This window comes from Cynocephalus volans, chromosome 6, assembly GCF_027409185.1.
Source record: "Cynocephalus volans isolate mCynVol1 chromosome 6, mCynVol1.pri, whole genome shotgun sequence".
Classification (NCBI taxonomy): Eukaryota; Metazoa; Chordata; class Mammalia; order Dermoptera; family Cynocephalidae; genus Cynocephalus; species Cynocephalus volans.
The window spans coordinates 24,240,354-24,258,983 of NC_084465.1; the positions used below are offsets into that span (position 1 = coordinate 24,240,354).

An 18,630-nucleotide genomic window follows, 5' to 3' on the forward strand; every position below is an offset into this window, starting at 1 on the left:
CAGTGCAGGAGCAAGCACTTCTGGAGTTTTGGGGTCTCATACCCTTAGTCTTCCATCCTTGCAGCCATTCTGCTGCTCCCTAGCTTAGAAAATACTTGAGTCACTGCCTCACCTGCTTCAGCAGAGCTAGGTGCCAGCTTTAGGGCTTGTTCCTTGAGTGCCAAGATGTGTGGTCCTGGCTCCCATGTCACGCTGTGCTCTATCGACCACACTTGGGGAAACCCATGTGTGTGCTCAGGCTGCAGACATGTGGATATAAACTGCATAGTCTTCCTTCTCTGGCTCCTCTGCAGATCTGTGAGGTCCTGAATGCTACTGAGATGACCTGTCAGGCGCCAGCCCTCGCTCTGGGTCCTGAACACCAGTCAGACCTGACCGAGAGGCCTGAGGAGTTTGGCTTCATCCTGGACAATGTCCAGTCCCTGCTAATCCTCAACAAGACCAACTTCACCTACTATCCCAACCCTGTGTTTGAGGCCTTTGGTCCCTCAGGGATCCTGGAGCTCAAGCCAGGCACGCCCATCATCCTAAAGGTACAGCATGAGTGGTGGACGTGAGGCCGGGGAAACAGAGGCTTGGCATGGAAGGGCATCAAGTGGCAGAAAGACCAGAAGTCACAGGCTCCTGCCACATTATATGACTGGCATCCCTCGCAGAAGTTGTGTGATAGCCCAAAATATGATAAATGTTTTCCGTGAGTTTGCCTTGGGAAGAAAACTCTCTTGCCAGACTGCATTTGGGGCAGGCTTGGTGTGTCCTTAGAGTCCAAGAACTGGGAGGTCCAGAGGCTCACACTGTTTTCTCCTGTGCAGCCGCTTGCAGGCCACAGCATGGGGTGTCTTTGGAGCATGGATTGCAAGTTAATTTTAACCCATTTGACAATTTCAATTAACAACTCTATGTTGAGAAGGATTCTAAGGCTGCATTTGGGATAAGCTGAAAAGAGTATCTTATGTTTGATTTCCACTGGGAGGAAAGGAGAATGCTAGTACACATGCCATGGACTTTTTTGAACTTAGGACCAAAGGTGGCCTCTCCACCAGCTCACCAGCAGGATGGGACCCCTGGGAGGGAGGACATGGCAGCCAGCCGGTAGCTGCAGTGCTGACTCTGAGATGGGAACTGGGCTTTCCTGTGCGTCCAGGGCAAGAACCTGATCCCACCTGTGGCCGGGGGCAATATGAAGCTGAACTACACCGTGCTGGTCGGGGAGAAGCCGTGCGCCGTGACTGTGTCAGATGTGCAGCTGCTCTGCGAGTCCCCCAATCTCATCGGCAGGCACAAAGTGATGGTGAGGCTGGTGGGACCCTGTCCTGGATGGAAAGGGCACAAGAGACCCTGGGTATGAGTGGCCCAGCTCCATCCGGGCCACCAGGGCTTTCCAGGAAGGGGTTGTGGCCCACTGCAAATCTTCCTCTAGCTACCCCACACCCCGAGTTCCTTCTTCCTGTCCCCTTCCCAGCTTCTGTCCTCTGTACTGTCATTCTCTCCCCCACTGGCTGGTGCAGCAATAAAGGCCATGCATAACAGCACTAGAGAAGGTGCCAAAGCATCTGTTATAGGTGAAAGAGCCTTCAAGGAGAGGATCATTGTCAGCCTGAGAGGTCTATGATTTTACGTCTGTGCCTCGGTGGTCCAGCCTGACAGAGGGGATGAGTCTTAGGGGAGCAAGCCATTGGTGTCATGGCAGACTTTATTTAGGTCCCAGCTGTATGCTGTTTCCTTATGAAGACAACAATGCTGGCTCTCGAATAAGGGGATGTGTGGTTTTCCAGCCGGGGGTGGCCTCTGCTGAGCCATCCCTCCCTCCCCAGCCCCTATATGCCCCGTTGTCTATTTTCACAACCAGAAAGGTGTCTCCCCTGCCGGCATCTGTTCCCTTCATCCTGCCCTGGTCACCAGGCCATGGGTGACTCCAACTGTTACACAGACTGCCCTGCCTCTGCTCCCAGAATACTTTTTTTTTTCAATAAACATGTACTGAGAATATTTTGTTCAGAAAACATGTACCTAGAAATTTTTTTTTTTTTTGCCTGTGTGCCCCCAGGCCCGTGTCGGTGGCATGGAGTACTCTCCAGGCATGGTGTACATCGCTCCGGACAGCCCGCTCAGCCTGCCTGCCATCGTCAGCATCGCAGTGGCCGGGGGCCTCCTCATCATCTTCATCGTGGCCGTGCTCATCGCCTACAAACGCAAGTCCCGTGAGAGCGACCTCACGCTCAAGCGGCTACAGATGCAGATGGACAACTTGGAGTCCCGCGTGGCCCTGGAGTGCAAGGAAGGTACTGAGCTGCCAGGTGCCCATGGCCCCTCATAGGAGGTCATGTGCACATGTATGTGTGAATGTGTGTGCACTCATGCTCGTGTGTGTGTATGTGTGTGTGTGTGCATGGGCGTGTGTGTATGCATGGGCATGTGTGTGCACATGCACCTGGGTATGTGTATGTGTGCGTGTGTGCCTCTCATGAACAAGCAAGCAGGCTGAGTTGCAGTCGGCAGTGCTGGGGGCTGGGTGTCTGAGCTGCACAGCACCTAACTCTAGTCTCTGAGCCTGTGTCCCAGCTGAACCTACATCCTAGCAGGCCCCACCCTGGCAAACCCAGATAAGGCTGAGACCTCCTCTCCTTTGCTTCAAGGTGTCAGACTGGGATCATTTAAAACCCCACTAGCACAGTCTTCAGACCCAGAATCCTGGCTGAGTGGGTTTTGCTCTCTAGGGGAGCCCGTGGAGTGTCTTGCCCTGCCACCTTCAAGCGACCCTCAGCTCGCTTCCTGTAGCAGGAAGGTAAGGCTGTGGGGCTGATCTGTGATTTAGAAGGAAGAGTGTTTTGCAGCATGTATTTAAAAAAATGACAAACACCACTGTGATGTGAAATCAGCTGCACTAAATCCAAGCAAGAAATTTAGGAGTCAGGTTTATGTAACCCTCAGGATATTGTTTCGTGGGTTGCTGTGGGCAGATTAGAGCTGGTTCTTTGCTGTAGATTTATCTGCGGAATAAATCTGGTCCTGTTCCTGCGGCTGTCGCAGCACACCGATTCCCGCCAGGGCAGCCGTGGTGTTTTCTGATGGGACGTGGATCCCTTCCATCCCCTCTCCACATCCTTCAGCTGTCAACACAGCATCTGCCTTGTGGGACTGTTAATTACTGCCTTTTATTATATTTACGCTGCTTAATTTTTTTCTCTGCAATGTACTCTTCCCTCTAATTAGGTGTAGTGATTAGAATCTCTTTTATGTGTGGCAGGCACAAGGCTTTGAATGTTGGAGGTGCTTGGTGACTTAAAGGAAAGCTACAGACCGATAAAAAGCCAAGTCCCACCTTCTCCACCCCACAAGATGAACACCCCAGTGGGGAAGGGGCAGCTGTGGGAAATGTGACGTTCCCAGAAAGGGAGGAGCCTGCAGTTGGACAGGAATCTAGCCTGAGTGTCACGGGAGGCCCAGGAGGGAGCCTTGGCTTCTGGCTTGGGAGAGCTGTGCTCCGTGGCTGGGAAGAGGGAGGCTCTTGGCACAGGACACGCAGGGTTAGCCAGGGAAGACTGTCCAGGCACGTCCAGGGCTGGCTGCTGTGCACTGGGAAGGCAGCGTGTGCCTGGGGCAGGGTCTTCATGAAGACTTTATAGTCAGCCTGGAGGTCACCCATGCACACACTCAGAGGACTCCCAGCCTGAGTTTTTGATATGTAAACACACACATGTACATGCACACACAGTCATGCTCACACTCACTGACATGCACACTCACACCCTCACTCTAATTCTCATGCACACATTCCCACACACTCCTACAAACACACCTGTTCCTCACTCAGGACTTACAAGAGTGTTCGTTGGGGCTTTTGGTGACAGCACATGTCAAAAAGGCTTACTGAGTGCTCTTTTACACATGCACATATGCACACATTGGTCTAAGTTCCACTTGGATGCATGAGGGTTCTCTGCCTTCAGGGTCACTCTACGTGACAAGAACCCCTGTGTCCATGTAACCAGAGCAGAGATACAGGCGCGCAGGAAGAGAAGAGCAACAGGGAACTCTGCAGCAGCTTCCCCAGGTGTCTGGATGGTATTCCCTTTGTCCTCTCAAAGGAGAAGCCTTGGTATTCTCCAGTACCAAGAAAGCCAGAATCCACAGGCCTGAAGTCAGCTCTGCAGCTGGAGTGCAAACTTCAAGTGTAACTTCCAAAGTTACTAGGAAGGGCAGCATGGGCCCCTGCCAAACCTTCCTGTGGCGGTCAAGCTGTTTTCATGAGATCATCACAGCCCACTGGGCACTAAGCTTGCTTTTCAAGGGTCCTGGAGCCACTTTGGGCTTGCAAATCCATTCTGAGCCCATAAATTATTTTCCCCCATTCCTGAGTTTATATAAATAGTCATTGGTAGTCAATGTCCACTGGCTGTTCTTCTTTGCCTGCGTCTGTTAATGCACATGTGCATGCATGTGTGTGTGGGTGTGTGTGCACATGTGCCGAGAAGAAAGGCCAAGCAGGGGAGGGCTGGGTGCCTCACCTCTGAGTACCTTCTATGGTGGAGGGTGGCCCTGGAGGAGGATGTGCCCAGGTAAAGATGTGATGACTGCTTTGGTGCTATGTGACAACCTCTGGCTGCACCGTGTGCTAGACTTTCCCAAGGACCAGCTGGGGTCTTGCAACTCTGCCCATCTGGAAGCCTGAGCTGCCTCTAGAGACAGCCATGCCCTCGTGTCAATCATAATTCACCATCAAGTAGCATCACCTTGAGGTTGGAAGGACAAAGACATACGCTGTGTATTCACACTGAAGGAATATGCTTGTATTAGTGGGGCAGAGCCTCTGTCTGTGCCCCATTTGGAGGTTTGATGGCTCCAGTGAGCTGTGTGAGCCACAACTGGGACTTCAAACTTTTGCCCTTTGTCAGAAGAAGTTGCTCTTAAATCTTACAAGGAAACCCACTACAAAAGACAGCGTCAGGAATAAACCCTTCATAACTGGGCCCTCTCCCTTCTCTCGCCCATCCCTCCACATTCCCCCTGCCCAGCACATTTTGCAAACCAAACCCCTTCTCCTTCGGATGGAGCATCTCTCCCAGCCCCAGAGTCCCAGCAGCAGCACAGATCTGTGGACAGCCTCACACCTGCCCCTCCTACTTTGGAAGCAATTTGGCTCCCAGATAAGCTTCCTTGCACTGCATCTCTCTCCCATGCGGATGCCATTCCTCCCAGCTACTTAAAACACCCCCCGCCCAGTTATTCCTGCACATGCGTAGCCCTTGCTCTGGTCTCCTAGGGCCCTGGAGGAGAGTTCTGAGCATTCTGAGATGAGGGTAACTCGGGCCCGCCGCATTCAGCAATCTCACAGCCTTCTCTTCATGCCAGCTTTTGCCGAGCTGCAGACAGACATCCATGAGTTGACCAGTGACCTGGATGGAGCCGGGATTCCCTTTCTGGATTACAGAACCTACACCATGCGGGTGCTGTTCCCGGGAACTGAAGACCACCCTGTCCTCCGGGACCTCGAGGTGAGAAGCAGTACCCCATCCTGCGTTTGGGAAGGGGAACATGCTGGCCCTCTTCCAACCCAGGCTGTCATTCAGAGGTGAGAAAGCTGAGGCTGGGGAGGGACACAACTTGCCCTGTGGAGGAGGTGGGACCAAGCCAGGGAGCCTCAGAGCAGAAATGTGAATAGGGCCATTCAGTGCCCCTAGAACTGAATGGAGGTTGAAGATTCTCTCCCCAGACTGTATGTATACACAGAAACAAGAAATATGGCAAATAAATTTAGGGAGCTTGTGAACCCTTGTTTTAGAAACCACAGTGTAAGAGATTTTACACATTTAGTTGGTGCTCAATAAATATATAAGGGATTGTACCACTTGGTGCTTAGTTGGCAAAGATATATGCTATATAGGGAAGGGAGGTGGAAATGTGAATGACAAAAATATAACTGTATTTCTACCAGCAGGGACCTCATCTTCTGAACATTTTATCCCACTTACTGTCTAGCATGGTGTCTGGCTTATGCATATAGTTATATTGTGCTTTGTTTCAAAAGGGCTTTGGAATGGCTTATGAAGAAAAATATCAGAGAAAAATTTTTTAAATTGAGGAAACTAGGGGAAAATAATAATCATAAGAGATGATTACTATTAGTTGACTGTTAGTTAATATCACAGCACGGTTTTAAGCATTTCACATGCATTCTTTTATGTAACCTCCCAAGAACCCTCTGAAGTAGGTAAACCCATTTTACAGGTGACAAAACTAAGAGGCAGAGAAGTTCCATGGTTGTCTGGGGCCACACAGCTGGCAGGGGGCGAAGTGAGGATTGAATCCAGGCAGTCATACCCTAGAGTCTTCACTCCCAGCAACACGCCTGTGCACTAGGCTTCCAGGTGCTGCGTCGGTGGCCTGCCTTACAGCTGTGTGTACTTATTAGGATGGATTGAAAATCTGCAGCTTGAGCAACAACAGAAAATAAGATTAATTCCAAAATTTGCATTGTCCATAAAATAAAAACAGACCTATCACTAGAGAGTCACACAGTTTTGCAGGTACTGACACCCGAGGAAATGTCTCTGTGGGCTCTCCACTGGGCTGTAGCAGGTTGTGCAGCTCTGCAGAAACACAGCAAGTCCTCAGGGACATCTGTGTGTGGCACACACATTTCTCCATCCTTGCTTGTTGAATGAAGTGTGTGTGTGTGTTTCTACGTGAGGCTTGGGCTTTTCTGTTTGGAGGAAGCTCCCCTTGGCTTCTCGGCTGATAGATGCCAAGAGGCACTTTCAGAGGCTGTGGGTGGTGGTCTCTATGTCCTCAATGATAAGGTACCATTTTTCTGTCTACATCATATGTTGTATGTGTATGTATGTAGTTACATGTGTATCATATATACAAATAACAGCACTGTGTGTGTCATGATGCTTTTATCTACCTACTTCCTTGGTCTTACTCCTTTCCCTTGCTTCCCCCGCATTCCCACTCATTTCTCTTCCTTTTATCTTTTCTCCAGCCCCACCTTTACCTGTTTCAAAATACCAGGGTTCTTAGGGCACTGGAGAGCATGCATATTTCTGGCTAAAGTGAGACATAGGAGTGATGAAAAGATAAGATGAGTGCATGTGTGTGATTGCATGTGTAGACTGTGCCCATACCTTATTTATCTTTGAAATTCTAACTCCAGAATAGAGTGCCTGGCCCATAGTAGGCATACAGGAAATGATGAACAATTAGATAAATGAAGGTCTGTGTGTCTGCCTGAATTGGAGTGGATGGCAGTCTTAGGAAATTATGTTTGAACATCCCTGTACCCCTTTGTGGATGGGATGGAGAATAATCTAAATAAGAATTCAACTAGGATGAGCATATACAGTTATTCTCCTTTTTTCACTAGCTCAAAATTCCAAGTCTAAGTTGGTTTCCTTTAAGGATATAACTTACATGAGATTTTCTAAAAAATTTGCTGACCCACATTAGCCTGGGGCTATGTGACATCCAGCCTCCTATGCGAGTCCAGGGAGTCTGTGGATCACTGTCTTCTTATTTCTTTGTTTCCAGCCCCTCCTTGCTGCTGGAATAGTTTCTCCTTCTTGGGCTTCTGCGTATGGAAGCATTCTGCGGGAAGCCATTGATTAACCTAAAGCAGCGTTTCCCAACCCTTCTGCTGCCCGCTTTTGGGAAGTATAAAGAAGGAGGTGTCCTCTTGCTTCAGGCTATCCTAGAGAGAAGGCCACCAGGCCCCATCTCTTGTGGCCCTCTGGGTGAAGTCCAGGCATTCAGGGAAGGGGTTTCCCAGGCACTAGTCATGCACCAGTCCTTTAAAAACACAGAGCCGTCAATCATGTACTCCCAATTTCAACCTATCATTGGCTCCTAAACTCTAACCTATTGGGTTACAATTAAAATTTACTATCCAGTTTTATGCTCACAGACTTCAGCTAAATTAGAGAACCACCTGGTGAATAAAGAAACTCTTGTTCACAGCGGCGTTTGCTTGGGGGAGGGTGGCAGGCTGTAACGGGGAATTATTCTGGATACTTCTTACCAAGATACTTCCCTACCAAGATATCTCCTCCCTTCATAAAATGGGGAGAAGATTCCTACCTCCTGTAGCCCGAGACACTGTACTAATGCATTAGATAATCTTGGAAAGTCTCAGGCAAAAGGGATCTATGAAAAGCAGTCAATGGAGTCAGAAAGGCAGGTAATAAAACTGCTGCTGGTTAAGTACGCACTGTGCATGCCAGCACTTTATGTACATTATCATATTTAATGTGCATAAAACATTATGACATAGGCCCTTATATTCTCATTTTACAGATGAGGCAATAGAGCCCAGAGGTGACAGTTTTCCTCCACATACGAGTCATTGTGGTCTCTCTGATTCCAAACGCCATGCTGCTGACTGGGATGCTATTTCACTGCAGGCAGCTTTGCTAACACCTCCCTTCCCAATAGCCCCGGGCACTTGCTGCCCAGGAGGCATGTGCATTTTGCACACAGAGTCCAGAGTACATCCTCTTCCACCTCTCCAGATGCCACAGTGCCACACCTGCACGTGGCTGCTCTCCCTTCAACAGCCAGGCTGAGTTGCAGGAGGCCCTGCACGGGAAGGCTGCAGAGAGAAGTCAGGGCCAGCTTCCAGACAGCTCCCAAGCCCAGGGGTACGGCTAGACATGGCGAATGATGGGCATGGTGGACTGGCTTAGAAATCCAGCACTGCCCTTCTCCAGTTAGGTGGCCTGGGGACAACTTCAGTAGCTTCTCGGAGAGACCGTTAAAAGGGGATCGAAACTCACTCTCACAAGATCATTAGAAGAATAATTGAATAATGTGTGCAGTGTGCCCAGCGCTGTGCATGGCACACAGCAGGTGCCCTGGAAGTGGCATGATCTATTACTACTGGGACAAGTCATAGAGATGCTGTTCTGAGTGGTCGGAAGGACAGTGTAAAACTCAGGCCTATGTGAGGGGGTGGCCACAGACTTGGGGGGAGATCAGTGGGAGACTGGCAGACAGGCAGACTGAGGCCTGGGCTGATGTCAAGGGGAGGTTGCCGTGTCCCTTGCCCTTCCCTCACCAGCCCCCGATGGAGTGGGCCCAGGGGAGCCAGGGGGGAGGCAAGCAGAGGCTGGGCCCACCTTGGGGAGCCATGGGTTCTCCAGGAGGAGCTCTGCCAAGAGCCAAGATAAGCCGCAGGGTGGCCCTGGCCAGGGCCTGCCATGCCCTGCTTGGCTCTGGGGAGTTCCCCTCTCTCTCCTGAGAACTGGCCCTCCCAGTACCAGCACTGCAATAAGAGAGATGAAAATGGGCCTGATCTGGAAATACGCATGTTTTCTACCAGCTTCCAGACCTGTGGGAGCCGTTGATGCCAGGCAACCAGGAGCATTCAGCAAGAGCTCTTCTGAAAGTACGAGGGAGGTCTGGAGTTCTTGCTACACTGCGGTACGGGCCTGTGACTCAGGAGCCGCCTCCTGGTGGGCCCTTGGGAGTGGGCCTGGGTCTGACAGACGCCTGCCTATTGACAGCACCTTGCCTGAGCCCAGAACAGAGCAGGGCTCTGTAACCTGGGCAAGTAGGGTTTTCTCTGGCCACCTCCATCATCCCCAGTCTAAAACCTCAGGAGCAGAGCAGGAAGAAGCAGCTGCCAATTAGTAACTCAGCCGTGCGTCGCCCGTGCACCACAGGCTTTTCACACCTCCTCTCTTTTAGTCTGCACGGCGGCCCCAGGAGATGGTAGGACATGGTGCTGACTGCCCTGGTTCACGGCCTGTCCTGACTTGGAAAAGCTGCATATCCTCATGGGGCACCTGGGGTGATAATAGGACCTACCTCGTAGAGTGTCATGTGGATTAAATGGGTCAACATTTCTAAACACACAGATAGCCCTTGGCATAGAGTAAGATCTAAGTCCAGGTGAGCTGTTATTACCTTCATTTTGTTGATGAAACTGAGCCTACTAAGCCATTTTCTAGTAAATGGCTGTGACAGAATTAAACCCCAGCTTGACTGAGTCTGGAACCAATTCTCAACTGCTATGTACATGATGCTGCTCTCAAAGGCCCTTGAGATGCAGCCTCAATGGCCCCTCCTCCAGCTGTGCCTCCTGATCTCTGCACCCCAGAGCCCTGATCCAGGAGACAAGCCCTGCCCAGTGTTCTCAGGGGACTTCCCCTCCAGAGCAGAGCCTGTGGTTGCTTTTTAAAGTCCACTTTTTGTTCTAATCGAAGTATACATGCAGAGCGCCCATTGTCAGTGAACACAGCTTGATGAATTTTCCCGAGTGCACATACCCATCAGGATCAAGAAGCGTCCAGATCAAGAAGCAGAACATTCCCAGCCCTCCAAGGAGTCCCTGAGTGCTCCCTTCCAGTCACAGCCAACCCCCCAGCATAACCATTTTCCTGCCATCATTTGTTAACTTTACCTGTTTCTTAAATCCTTATTTAAATGGTACTTTAGTGTCTGCCTTTATCTAATCCAGTGTTTGCGAGATCCGTCGCTGTCTTCATGAGCAGCAGTGGAGGCTCACCCTCGCCATTGAGCAGTATCCCTGTGGTTGCCATGGTCCCCCAGTCCATGCTCCTGCTACTGGACTTCTGGGAGCTGCCCGTGCGGGGCTCTGAGAGCGGTGCTGCTGTGCACATGCTCGTACATCTCACAGATGCAGCCTCTACGGCAGGCTCTGTCTCTGACTCACGTTTGCTGGGTGGATGGTACACCCTTGCGGGGAGCTTCCAGTTGACAGATGATGTAGGCAGGCAGATAAAATTGTCTTCCTCCCTTTCCCCTGGAGAGAGCAGGATCCCAGAAGGAGTCCCTAAGAAAATACCAGATGCTGGGCTTATTGAGTCCTTTAGAGACTGTTGGGCTCAATCTTCCCCTTTTTTCAGGTGGGACTTACCCAAGGTCATACAGCATGATTTTGTCAGAGTCCATGTGGAACCCAGAAGTCCTGACTCTGAGGCCACCAGTCTGTCCATAGGAGGCACAGGGCCAGAGAGAAGTGGGCATTAGGTTAGCCAAAGGCTTGGGCCTGATGATTCCTCAGCCAGGGTGTAAACCACAGCAGCCCCAACCTCCTGAGTTCCCCACAGGGCTGTGAGGGTGGTCTGCCATGGCTTACGGCCCTCATCGACCCCTCATTTGGTGACAAAACAGACCTGAGGCTGTGGAGGCTGGCAGAAGTGAGTTCAATCCTGGTGTCACCATTTACTGTGTGAGGCTCTTTCTGTGCCTCAGTTGGTTCATTTCTAAGCCAGAGGTAGTGACCCTCTCACGGGCTGTGATGGAGGTTAAGTAGGTTCTGAGCACAGTACCCAGCTCTCAGCAGGACTTGACAGCATTCACCAGGTGGGTTCTGTCTGGAGTAGCGGGTGACAGGTGGATGGGAGGGTCAACAGAGTGGGCCCTACCCATCACACAGGGTGGTCACCAGGGCCCCCGGCAGGTGGCATCAGGACCCCCTTCTCCTCCACAGGTCCCCGGCTACCGGCAGGAGCGTGTGGAAAAAGGGCTGAAGCTCTTTGCGCAGCTGATCAACAACAAGGTGTTCCTGCTGTCCTTCATCCGCACGCTCGAGTCCCAGCGCAGCTTCTCCATGCGCGACCGTGGCAACGTGGCCTCGCTCATCATGACAGTGCTGCAGAGCAAGCTCGAGTACGCCACTGACGTGCTGAAGCAGCTGCTGGCCGACCTCATCGACAAGAACCTGGAGAGCAAGAACCACCCCAAGCTACTGCTCAGGAGGTGAGGGTGTGGCCCCCAGGCCACGGAGGTCAGAGGCTCTCTCCCCAGCCAAGGCCAGCCCAGCCCATTCTACTCAACATGCCCTCCAGGCAGGCCCGGCTGAGCTCCAGGAAGAGCTGCCTCATTCCCAAGTTTAAGGTGCTACCTGGAGACCCTGTTCATTCTGTGGGCACCTATGACTGGTCACCCTCTTGTTTTCCTTCTACCCCATATCTGCTCTCCATGCCTCCCTCTCTGCCTTCTACTCCCTTAATTCTGGCCCTTTCTACCAGAATTCTTCTCTTGTGGGAACTTCAGAGGTCCTTTAGACCATCCCCCAGCCTTAGCCAAGTCAGAACTTGAATTAGGAGAGAGACCCCGTGGCCTCATGCTGTCTGTGGCCCAGCAGCTTGAGCAGCGCACAGGAGCTTGTTAGAAATGCAGAATCTCAGGTGCCACCCAGACCCACAGAATCAAATTCTGCATTTTAAGGAGGAATCTAATGAGGAACCAGACCCACAGAATCAGTATCTGCATTTTGATGGGGTGATGGGAATGTGCAGTAAAGTTTGAGAAACACTGAATACAAGCTCTGTAGTGACAGCTTACCCCATGCAGCCCAGCAAGGGTTTCTTGGCACCTGCTATAGACTCTGAACAGGTCCACCACTCAGCATCATTGGATGACTCAGACGCGACATCATTGAACCTAAAAGGTCATATTTGAAGACAGAACCATATCCTGTGGCTTTGGCCTTAGAGGAATAGAGACTCTCGCTGTATCCGTGCTGACACTTGAGCCTCCGTTTTCTCAAAGGCCATTTCTCCTCTAGGCTGTTATTCCAACATCTTTAGCCTCGGCATATCTGAAGTTGGGAAACTCCCACATCAAGTTGTTAAGTCCAGCCCCCTGCCTGGACCACCCTTTACCCTCTGCCTCTGTCTGCCTGTCCCCCTGACCTCCTTCCTTGGTTTCTGGGTCTGAGGCAGGGCCTTAGTGGCTCCTACTTGATCCAGGGAATAGGTTTGGCTTTCAGAAATGTTGACTTCAGGCTTTTCCCTGGTGCGGTGGGCATTCACCTGCACAGCTGCAAAAGTTTGCCGCATATAGGAGCAATCATCCAGCTTTGGGAACAGCAAGGTAGATCATTTTGATTTTTGTTTTACTTTCACCACACAGCCACCCACTGGCATAATTCTAGGGTTGCCGCTGCCTGCCAGAGCTCCCACCGACAGTTTCCCGGCGTGGTCTCGCTCTGTCTCTGCGTCTCCTCCTCCTGTTTTCTGTTTGTGCTCTCCCAGATGCTGTCACTCCCTTCTGCTCTTCTCCATCTCTTTTCTTCTTTTTGCCCCTGGCTGCCCCCTGCTTTCAATCTTTGTCCCTCTTTTCTCTTCCCAGCTTTGTTTTGTGCTGGCAGCTGCCCAACTGCCTTGAGATTTGAGTTATTAGTATTTTCTGGCAGCTGCAACTTTAAACTCTATCCAAACATACCTGGATGAGCTAGTTTCTCTCCAGAGCTGGCCACACGCTTAGTTCAAGTTTGAATGTAATTCATTTTCTCTAAATGGACACAACCAAAGTGTCCTTTGGCTGATAACAAGCCTGCCACATCTTTGCTTCCAAAGTAAAGGAATAGGTGGGTTTGAGTTGTAGTACAAAAGATGCAGGTTAGACTAAAGAAGGAACTTCCTGTCATTGCAAATGAAACACTAGAAGGAGTCCAAGAGGAAGTTCCAAAGTATGTGGAAGCCTTTGAAATGGGATAATTTTGACATCTCTTGGAATTGCTGCCAGTGCTGGGAGTGCTGGGAGACTTTAGCTTAGGTTACGGGCTCAGTCTGGCCTATCTGGCCTTTTTACCATGTCCCCCTTCTCCTGCCACCTTTCTTCCTATTCTCTGCCAAATTAGTAGATCTTCAGTTTTTTTGTTTTACTTTCTCACCCAAAGGAATACATCTAGTCTGTAAAGTTCTCTAAAGCTATACTATTCAATGTTATAGCTACAAGCCACATGTGACTATTTAAATCTAAATTAATTAAAAATAAATAAAATGAAAACCTTGAGTTCCTCAAATACACCAGCCACCTTGCAAGTGTTCAACAGCACATATGGCTGGCACTCAGCACATTGGACAGCATCAGCAGAGAAAATTTTCATCATCACAGAAAATGCTATCGGACAATGGTGCTCTAAGGCACTCCTGTACAAGACCCACCCATGAGCCCGATGCCCAAAATGTCACCTCCCCGCTTTGTAGGAAAAGCTTGCCTTAACATTATGGGGCTATCAGGGAGTCTGTGACACTCTCGTATTCATTAAGATCTCAAGATTTGCCCTAAAAGCTCTAATAGGCAAGATCAGTGCAGACTCCTTCCCCTGCCCTGCCGGCCACTGGCTCTGACCCACTGCCTCTTTCTTTTCTGTTCTGCTGGTTCCTTCGGTGGCTGGTGACAGGACTGAGTCAGTGGCTGAGAAGATGTTGACCAATTGGTTCACTTTCCTCCTCTACAAGTTCCTCAAGGTAGGATTGGATGTGGGCACATTTCTGGCCCTGTCTCAGGTCCCCACCTGCCTGGGCACGAATCTTCATCCTCCCCAGCCTGCCCTGTTTCCCTCCATGGCCCCAAGTACACCCTTACCTGGGCCTGGCTCCTGTAACCCCACAAGAGATGGAGCTCCCCCTCATCACGGACTCTCTCAGAAGACAGAGCCCTGCAGTCAGTCCTAGCTACAGAGACACCATCCCCCAAAGGCTGGTTTTCTCCCAGGTGAGGGACAGATAAGCCTATGAGATGGCCCTGCATGATACCTAAGTTCGATTCCCATTTGAAGCCTAAAACAATTCTCCCAATTAGTTCACAGCTTTCCCTATTCCCTCTCCCAGCCCCAGGCTTTCTGAGGCTGATTAGGGTCCCGGCAGGTAGAGAAGCCACATGTTGTGGCCGATAAGCCAACCATGTGCCTGGGAGGAGAGAGAGCTGCTCAGCTTCCAGTTATTCACTTGTTTTCTAAGGATCTCACGCCACAGAGGACTGACCTCTGCCTTTTGATGGGGCCTCAGGAGAGTGAAGTGGGGCAGAGTGGGGAGGAGGAGTCAGGCAGGAAGGAAGGGAGAGCTCTGGAAGGGTGGTAGGAAAGGGCAGGATGGGAGAAGACCCTGTGATCCAAAGTGCCAGGAAGGATGCAAATCTGAAGAGTAAAGAGTCGGAGAAGAGGAGGTTGAAAAACTGAGCCAAACAGAGGGTGGAGACAGGAGAGAGGATTGGCAGGAAGAGTGGAAAGCAGCCCTTTGGAGAAGCAGGGGGCGGGCTGTGCACACCTGTGGTCCAGGAGCTCTGCCCAGACAGGTTCCTCTCCCATCCAGGAGTGTGCTGGGGAGCCCCTTTTCTCCCTGTTCTGTGCCATCAAGCAGCAGATGGAGAAGGGCCCCATCGACGCCATCACGGGGGAGGCCCGCTACTCCCTGAGCGAGGACAAGCTCATCCGCCAGCAGATCGACTACAAAACCCTGGTAAGCCCAGCTCACTGCTCTCTCTGTGGCTCTGGCAAGCTTTGGTCCTGGGCAGCCCTGCCCAGCAGAGGGGATGGCAGAGATGCTGAGAGCCAGCTCTCCAGGTTTGTCAGCTGCACTGGCCCAGCCAGGTACTCCCCCACGCCCGTCACCCAGGACCTTCTCAGTACTACTGCACCAGGGCATCTGGATTTGGGGACCAGTGGCTCAGACCCATCTGAGCAACATTTCAGCACTGGTGTGGTTCCAGTGGGGGATTTGTGGGGTCAGAGCCCCTGCCAACAGCTGGCTGGCTGACCCAGGTGAGCTCCTCAGCAGTTTCCCCAGTGTGGAGAATAATGCATCCAGAACATTCCATGCAGGCAGGGGGTGGGGGCAAGAAGCAGAGGGAACCAGAAGGAGTTCCTCGTGGTTCTGAAGCCCACACATGCTCACTAGTCTAAGTTCAAATACGTCTGTGACCCGAGCTGCATAATGCCAGGCCACTACGACCTAGTGGTGTAAAACTTTTGTCCAAGCAACAGGAGTATCCCCTCTGTCAAGGCCAGACTCCCTTACCTGATAGAAACTGTTGTCCTAGGGGGTGCAAAGCTCAGCATTTAGGAATATGGGATTTGGAATCAGACGGATTCGGATTCAAGCCCCAATTCTGCCTCTGACCAGCTGGGTGATTTGGGACAGGTTCTTAATCTCTCTGAGTCTGGGTTTATTTATCTGAAAAAAAAAAATGAGGCTAATATTAGAACCTACTCAAGTGAGGATAGTAACGATTGTCTAGAGGATCAAATGGGACAGGAGGCACAGGCAGTGAGCCCAACGTCAGCGGTCCCTAGTGCTGGCTCCCGTAGCCCTGCCTGCCTCTTCCCACCGTCTCTGCAAGCCCAGGGAGCCCACTCTCAGGCTTTTGTGGAGAGAGCCGTCATCTCTTACCAGGACTTTTTCTCCAAGAAAGGGGGAGCAAGTGGAAGAAAGGAATGAGAAAATAAGGTAAATGCTGAGTGCCAGGGATGACATGCAGGTGGCTCCCAAGGTGGGAAGCAAGAGAGTCAGCAGGGAAAGAGAGAGGACAGCGACGAGGTGGGACTTAAAGTGCAATTGTCAGGCGGGGAGACAGGAGCAGGGCAGAGCTGGGAGGGAATGTAATTCTCAGACAACCCCTCCCACTGCTGTGAGCCGGGGTGAGTCCCCGACCCTGTGGCCAGCTGGGGAGACAGTCCCGACCCCTAAACAGAGCCATCCCTGCTGGCTGGGAAGTCTGTGACCATGATCCACCTATCCCACTCCCACTTTTGGAGAGCCCTGGGAATCCCAGTAGACATCTACACAGATTTGCTGGAATTGGCTCACTGATGAGGATTCCAAGGAACAGTGTGTGAACTGCTTCCTTGCAGTTTCTGTCTGCTCTGGAGGAGAGAGTTAGAGGCTCCAATTAAAATGGAAAAGGGGAAAAAGCCCTTCCAAAAATAGAGACCTCAATGGATTTCTCAAGGAGTCAGAACTACCATTTAAATGTCTCTGCCCTATCTCTCCCCTCCACTTCCTTTCTTTCCTGGCTCATCAGTGGCTTCCCAATGTTGAATCCAACACAATGAGTTGTAATAATGCTCCACCCCCAAATTGCAGCATCCTTTTCTCCAGAGGGCAAAGTGTTGTGGGCGCACTGAGCTGGTTGCAGGTGATTCAACCGAAAGAGCACATGAGGAAATTGGAGTGGGTCAGGGACACACATCCATTAAGGTAGAAGCACTTGGGAAACAGGAAAGAAATTGCAAGCATTTTTCCTGGAGAAGATATGGCTGCAGAAAGATTCAAATAGCCATCTTCAGGCCTGGGAAAGGATACTTTCACATGTGGAGGGGAGATCCCAATCGGTGGTGAAGCTGGAAAGGAAGAAGATGTGCTGGACGGCAGCAGACGGGGCATGCAGACTCCAGGATGAACGAGTCAAATAAACAGATGGCAAGTCATGGAATTTGGCAGTTTCTGGAGGAGCCCAGCACACTTTGGGCCTGTTGATAGTAACCTTATCCTAGGCGGGAGGGATAGCACAAAGAGGCTCTGACTGGCTTAGGGGAAATGGAGTGCACCACGTTACGGTCGGGCGCATCTCCTGTGTTAAGTGCTTGATTGGACTGATGCTAGAGCTTGGACTAGCACGGCCAAGGGCCCTGCTGCTGGGAGTGCTTCCAGGACCAACATCCCCAACACCTGGGAGCCTGCTGAAGTACTAGATGGTCACCTGGGACACTGCTAAAGTACTAGGTGGTCACCTGGGAGCCTGCTAGAGCATGAGATGCTCACCTGGGAGCCCACTAGCTGTCTAGATGCCTGCCTGGGAGCCTGCTAGAGTATGACATACTAGCTGGGAGTCCACTAAAAGGCTAGATGCCTACCTGAGAGCCCGCTAGATGGCTAGATGTCTACCTGGGAGCCTGCTAGAGATCTGGATGCCTGCCTGGGAGCCTGCTATAGTGCTAGATTCCCACTTGGGAGCCCACTAGAGATCTAGATGCTTACCTGGAAGACTGCTAGAGCACCTGACAGTTACCTGGGAGCCTGCCAGAATGCAGAATGTCAGGCCCCATCCCAGACCTCCTGGATCAGAATCTGTATTTTTAACAAGATCCTCAAGTGATTCTACCCACATTGAAGTTTGAGATGCACTTCCCTAGCAGAGAAAACACCAGGCAGTTTGTTCAGAAACTATCCAAGGAGTATGGGGGAGGGGAACTTCTGGGTAGAGCTGTGGCTTAGCCGGTGGCCAGGGAGCACTGTCCTTCTGTGGGACCACTGCTTCCTGTCTGGAAGGTCAATCCCTGCCCTGAGCATGCCATGGAATTGTTCTCATGAAGTTACCTGAACCCGTGGGGCAAGTGGAAATGCCAGGAGGTCACACTTGGGTGGCAGCCTCTGCCTCACGGTCTCTGGGAGCAGGAAACACAGAAAAAGCTGCGTTGCTGCCTGGGGGAGGCTGGGCCACCACTACTGGGCCAGAGGACAGAACAGCAGGGGAGGCCAGAGCAGCAGGAAGGCTCAGGCTGTGCTCAGTCACTGAGCAGAGCGGGAGGTGCAGGAAGGCTCTTAGAAGAGGGAGGGCTGGGGCTGGGCACACATGGACCACGTGGTCCACAGGGCCTTCCACCACCATTTTCCATTTAGGGCATCTTGAGGGTGAGAGTTTGGTTTTATAGATTTAGGGGATTTTTTTTCTTCTTTGCCTTAATGGAATAAGCATGTTTGCATTTGAGCTCATAGCAGTCTAGTTGCTAATGAAAGCAGGCATCCAGGGCCAGACTTCTAATTGCCACCACATGGAGCAGGAGGGAGTAGGGTGGGAGGGAGTCTGTTGTCTGGTTCTGCAAACCAGACAGGACAGTTTGGAAATGGTTGTGGGGGGTGGAGGTAGTGAAAGTTCAGA

General features: G+C 51.3%; 1 protein-coding gene across 1 annotated transcript in view; it reads left to right on the forward strand.

The window, feature by feature from the left end:
- PLXNA4 (plexin A4) overlaps positions 1-18,630 on the forward strand; it is a 433,176-nt gene that overhangs the window by 378,461 nt on the left and 36,085 nt on the right. The window contains exons 18-24 of the mRNA XM_063101329.1: positions 294-533; positions 1,145-1,291; positions 2,048-2,282; positions 5,353-5,495; positions 11,453-11,721; positions 14,156-14,222; positions 15,066-15,212. Coding sequence (XP_062957399.1) covers positions 294-533; positions 1,145-1,291; positions 2,048-2,282; positions 5,353-5,495; positions 11,453-11,721; positions 14,156-14,222; positions 15,066-15,212 — 1,248 coding nt within the window. The remainder of the gene's footprint in view (positions 1-293; positions 534-1,144; positions 1,292-2,047; positions 2,283-5,352; positions 5,496-11,452; positions 11,722-14,155; positions 14,223-15,065; positions 15,213-18,630) is intronic.